Here is a 6,000-nt window from a genome sequence, read left to right as displayed (position 1 = left end):
TTTATACTGTAAATAAAGTTTAATGATCTTGCCTATAATCTACCTACAAAATACAAAGCTTAAATAAAGATGAGTTAAATAGCATTTTTATTTGAATCTCTCCGTTCTGGGCTGGTTAATACCAACAAGGTGATACATGAGACGAGGCTGTTTTTAAGTGGTTGTTTCCCCTGCCACTGCAGTAAAAGGGGCTCGTCCACTCGGGTCTATCACAAGCCAAGGGGCTCCATGGGACACCTTCAAAAACATGGGATGAAGATTGAATTTTGTGTTACCTGCACAGCGTTACTGTGACCTACCGTTTGTAACGGTTGAAGGGGAAGAGGTGGTGGTGGTGGGGGGGGTGCACCGCTTGTAAAGCTGTCCCAGTTTATAGGAATTCAGTGCCAAAGCCAACCTACCTGAACATACCGATTCATTTCCTTACGCTGCTTTGTCCTTTCTCTCACCCCACCCAAGGGCCTCCTTCTGGATTAATGACACATCAGGGCTCACTATGTGAAGGCAATGATTGAAGGGACGAGACAGCTCAAAAATCACCTTTATTAATTTATAATTACACGGCGTGCAGTCCTGGCGCCTGACATTCATTACAACAGAAAGCTGCTTTAAAAATATTTTTAGTATAAAAATTATAATAATAAAAATCAGTAGCTGTTGTTTACCAGAAGTTTTCATCCACATCTCCGTGAGAAATGCCTGCAGTGCTGTATTAAGGATAAGAGGGACAGAAAGAAAGTGGTATGAGTCCAAAGTAGTTTCTTATCTTAAATATAAATCCTTGGTTTAAAAAGAAAGTTAAGAGACTGCCTATGCTGCAATTCTCTTGCTGTTTCAGTGAGCTGAAGGAAATAAAGCAAGCCTTTAAGGGTGAGGATTTGGGCCTTCAAGAACAGAAAGCCATCTCGAATCTAACAAAACGCAGAGCTATCTATCCGCTGCTTCTGTAGTGCGTACCCAGTGAAAAGAACACTACAGAGATTCAGGAACACCAGGATAAGGTCTGGTATGGGAAATCATACTTTAAAGGCACAAATAATACTGAAGCATCACTATGGTTAGCGTGAGCATTTAATCTTTTAAACCATTCTATAACTTTTTACTTACATACATTTTCTATTCCACATCATCTTCAAATAAACTGAAAGATTTGACAGACATGGGTTTGGGTTTGGTTTTTTTTCTTTCCTTATCAAGCAACTAAATACTAAGTATCCTTATTTATCGACGTCCAGAGAGACCTAGAGGAAATGCCCTGGCTGTGGTAACTCAGTGCAGGTAGCCAAAAATCTCCGAAAAAAAAGTGTGTGAACTAGTTTGTTAAAAGTACATGTCGCTAGTGATAAATCAAAGCTAGCTTCAGTGCTAGTAACAGACTATCTGCAAGGTGCAGCGCAGACAAACCTGCACAGGGCCATTACCCAAGGAGAATCCCTCACACTTCAGCTCACTGTCACGGAACCCAGATGCTGCTCAGTGGCAGATAAAAGGTTTTAATTGCCACAGCGATTGAAAGTGATCATTGAATGTCATTCCAAGATCTGAATGCCATATAGTGCATAACTCCCCTGTCTAAGGATTTGAAGGATCCTCAATTTTTCCAACACATTTGCTTCTGATTACTAGTTTGTTTATACTTATTTTGCTTTTTAAGAAGGCAGATGTTTCTTCGCTGTAATTCATACTGTAACTATTTATTAATATGGGGTAACAGAAGCGATTAATAGCAATACATGAGCCTTACCTGTCATCCTTTTCACTAGATGTAAGTCCCTCCATAAGTGATACTTCTGTTTCTTCTTTCTTTGAATCCTGGCAGCCAACAGGAAAATACACTTTCTGTAACTGGTTCTTAAGTCAAGGTTTAAGTGACTCTTAATAATAGCACCTGTACTTTAAGGCACCTAATTGAAAATAAAACTACTATTTCTACAAATGCTGCATTGCATTTAGAATGACGCTTTGGAAAATCAGGTTTGGATAATGTCAGAACGGAAGTATGATGCAGTCCTTCATCAAAGTCATGTTCACCCACGTACATACCTGTTCTTTAAGGTCAAATTTTCCATTTTGCCAGAATAAATTCTATCAATCAGTTGTGTTAGTGGAACACAAACTGACCTGTGTAGATTCAAACTGTATTTAAACATAAACTAAAAATTGAGGGCATTTAAATTTAAATACGGTCCTAATACCTAAAATCAAACTAACAACCCCTCCCAGCATACCAGGGAAAAACCCAAACCCTTATAAAAGAGTTTTCAGGTTTTTTCTTTTCAATAAAGACATTCTGTAATACAAATCCAAACACTCATCTCTGCAAGTTGTTACATAAAGCTTCTGAATGGGAAAAAAAAAAAAAAAAAAAAGAAGATTGAGAATATTGTTTTCATTCTAAGCATATTTTAGCAAAATATAAATTCAGCCAATAATATTTTTGAGACCGGGTTTTGAGAATACTCACCTTGTTTGCCAGTTCCTGCTCTCTTCTCTGCTGAATTATTCTCATGTATTTTTCTAACGGATTTGGAGTAGGATCCTTTAAGTCATCTTCAGCACCAGAATTGCTGTTTTGAGATTTTCCTCCCTCCTTGTCTTCTTTTTCTTCATCTATTTTCATTGAGTCTTGGGTCCACTTTAAGACACAAAATCAAAATTAAATACTGATCAGCTCCAGAAAAATACCTTGTATACCTAAATATCTGCACTACATGCAGGATTTCACATTAACCTCAGTAAAACATGCCGGTCTAAACAGCATCGAATTTGTTACATGCAGTTCAAGATGAAATGTTAAGCTATTGCTTCAATTCAAAAAGTGACATTCAAGAAATCCCACTCTAACCCTGTCTGGATGTCTGAGGTGGTGTGAGGCCTGAGGCTTCTACGTATGACATCTACACATGAACTGAAGAAGATGAGCTGACACAGGTATACAAGTTTCTAGAAGGGCCTAGTCTGGTGGTGTGAAGGGGTAGCATGAGCATGTCTGATCAGCACCACTACACTAAATCAAATTAACCAGGGTTTAAGGGTGGGAAGGGGAAAACGAAATGGGAGGGAGCAAAAAACAAGTTTTATACAGGTCCTAGAAGTCCAGAACACTACTTCAACATGTGCTACATCAGCTCAAAGGGATTTAAGCAAACTGCTTAAAGTCTCCTCATAACTTTTACTTCCAAGAAGGTATCCTCGATACCCTGATACAGGCTAATGAAAAGATGGACATTAACATGTTAACTCCCACCAGCAGCAGTCCAGACCAGAAAGTCATTGAATACATAGCTTGTTCTGATACCCTGGTGACAGTTGCCTTCTAAGTTCTGGTCATGAAACTGTAGCTTCCAGTTACGGGAAGCATGGAAGAAAAAGCATCTGTTTCCAGTGAAAGAGTTACTTGGCATAAGGAGAAATTCTAGCGAGACTCTTTGGTTAATCGCATGAGTATATAAGAGAATTTAACCTCTACTACTTTTGCTTAAAGAATAAACTCTATTTTAGTCAAGGAATGCACACAGGAATCCTAAAATACATGGCACTACAAAGCTGCATTACTGTCATAAATTGAACTACTAAATCACTACCTCTTTGTTAAGCTTTTCCGCTTCTTTTTGCTCTCTTTCCAAAGCTTCCTGTTGTTCTTGCTCTCTCCTTTCTTCTTCTATGTTTTTCTCAACATCTCTATTCTGTTCTTCAATCTCTCTTTGATCCAGCAACGCTGTGAAAAATTATTTCAACATCTGTGATTTGATTTATGTAGTTCAGTAACCTATTACAGTAGCATACAAATAAGTAACAGGTTCCTATATAACATTAATAGTAAATGAAAAACAACTGGATATATTGTTTATACACATACCAAAGTTATTCTTAGCTATCTGGTAATGTTTCTTTCCACCTCTGAACATTTGTGGTCTGCTGCGTGACTCACTAATAGTTGAACTGTAGAGCCATAGTAGAGCCCAGGGAGTTGACAAATCTCTCTCTGCACTTCTCATTCCTACCGTGGACTTTCTCATTAAATCTCTGTTATCCTACGGTTCACATTGCTATACTCTTTCCCTCTTTGCAACATGGTTGGATATAATTCTTTGCATTTATAAAGCAAAGTAGTTTAAAAAAACTTTGAAAATTATTGCAGGACACACAGCTGATGTGACCAGTATATTTTAAAAGATGTGTAAGTAGAACAGCATTCAGATAGTAATTAGATGGACAAACTAAATACAGGGAATTGTTAGAAGCTAGAAAGCTCTTCTCCAAATAAAAATAGTCATAATGCTTTCATCCAGAACAATTAGAAAAGCAGCATGTGCTGCACTGAAATCATCTTCATCTACCCAAAGAATTAAAATACCATTGCGATAAAATACATTTTGCGAACAGCCAAGAAAAATGAAAAAAATCCAGACAAGCAGTACATAAAATACTTTTAAAAAACAAAACAAAACCTTCCAAGTGTTCTTTCTATCAAGGGCAGAAATAATATTTAATAATTATCCTAAGAGAAAATTAAAAAACAAAATCTTCTCTCCAGACACTGGACAGGGTGGGGGGAACAGGTGGCAAACGTGTTTAAATTAAAAACAAATTTAACCAAAACCAGGGTGAAAAAGACATCCCCATACAGTGAAGCAAAAGAAAACGTTCCTTCCTATTTATTACACTAATTAGCACTTCTGGAAAAAATCTTCAATCACCCAGCATACATACCTACAGAACATTAAATATTTGGCTTTTCCTGTTACACATTTAACATTTAAAAAGGGTATTCGCTTTTGTTTCTGAGCTGAGAACTCACTTAAGTCCTGCAGCGAAGCGGCTGTTGCTGGCACGGTGGCTGTGACATGGTTTCCATTGACGATGTCCCCAGATGGATGCAAGGCATCACTTTCACACTGCTCTGGAATGTCCCCCTGATCTGGAGAAGAAATTTGAACAATGGCTTCATTATTTTGTAATTACAATAGCGGAGCACAGCAATGGACACAAAGTGTGGGAATGGCTGAATTAGAACACATAAATATCAGCACTAATTGAGCATTTTCTCTTCAACTTGACCATTTCCCTGAGGATTAAGAATTATCATAGGCTGTACTTGCTTCTTTAATTGCAGAATTGTTAGCTTTGAAATTAGCTATTGGAACACATCTGTTTACAAAGCCAAAACAGATTCATGAATAAATATACACCAGAAAACGAAAATGTTTTCATTTCTTTACATAATCAAGATACAGGTCACAGAAAAGTTACATGTCCAAGCTTAGCTCATCCTTTCTATGCACATAAAACAGCCTTTGATTATTTGGAGCACATACTATTTCTTTATTAGGACCCTTGCCTTCTTGAGCACACAGGATGGATACTGCTAACTCAGATATTCTGCACTGTTATTTTCTTCACCCTGCTCAATGTGGCTCTGAATTTACAAAAACAAAATTAGTGTAGTTCCTTTGTGATCTGGGATACTCAATTGCTTCTTAATTATTTATTTGCAAAGTATGCAGACTGCTATTATCTCAGTTTTATGGGAGAAAGCAAACCAAGACAAAAAGATGTAGCCATTATCTCTAGGTAGCCAACCTGAAATACACAGGACAGTTTTTCCAAGCACTTAGTGTCTAGATCTAAATCTACCCTCTTCCAGTTTGAAGCCATCACCCCTCGTCGTGTCACTACATGCCCTTGTAAAAAGTCCCTCTCCGGCTTTCTTGTAGGCCCCCTTCAGGTACTAGAAGGCTGCAACAAGGTCTCCCCGGAGCCTTCTCTTCTGCAGGCTGAACAACCCCAGCTCTCCCAGTCTGAAGGAGCAGCCGTCTCTTTCTCTTGCATGAAGGAAAACAAGACATCCAAACCGATCAGCCTCTCTCTCAGAATGGTCTGAATCTTTAAATTAAAATGCTTTTAAAGGAATTATAGATGAAGGCATCTGCCAAGCTGTCAGTCTAGCTAAGTTATGAGAACGTTTTCAGTTTCTTAGAAAAGCAACAGGAAGTCCTG

General features: G+C 38.0%; 1 protein-coding gene across 4 annotated transcripts in view; it reads right to left on the bottom strand.

The window, feature by feature from the left end:
- Positions 1–529: 529 nt before the first annotated feature.
- Positions 530–6,000, bottom strand: part of OFD1 (OFD1 centriole and centriolar satellite protein) — a 35,152-nt gene continuing 29,681 nt past the window's right edge. For all 4 annotated transcript variants that reach the window (XM_054196132.1, XM_054196148.1, XM_054196140.1 and 1 more), the window contains 5 exons: positions 4,802–4,921; positions 3,585–3,718; positions 2,465–2,635; positions 1,745–1,812; positions 530–707 (listed from right to left, as the gene is read on the bottom strand). In XM_054196132.1, coding sequence (XP_054052107.1) covers positions 662–707; positions 1,745–1,812; positions 2,465–2,635; positions 3,585–3,718; positions 4,802–4,921 — 539 coding nt within the window. In that variant the 3' untranslated portion in view covers positions 530–661. The remainder of the gene's footprint in view (positions 708–1,744; positions 1,813–2,464; positions 2,636–3,584; positions 3,719–4,801; positions 4,922–6,000) is intronic.

This window comes from Rissa tridactyla, chromosome 1, assembly GCF_028500815.1.
Source record: "Rissa tridactyla isolate bRisTri1 chromosome 1, bRisTri1.patW.cur.20221130, whole genome shotgun sequence".
Lineage (NCBI taxonomy): Eukaryota > Metazoa > Chordata > Aves > Charadriiformes > Laridae > Rissa > Rissa tridactyla.
The sequence above is the reverse complement of the archived record's forward strand: the minus strand, read 5'-3'. Positions and strand labels throughout refer to the sequence as shown.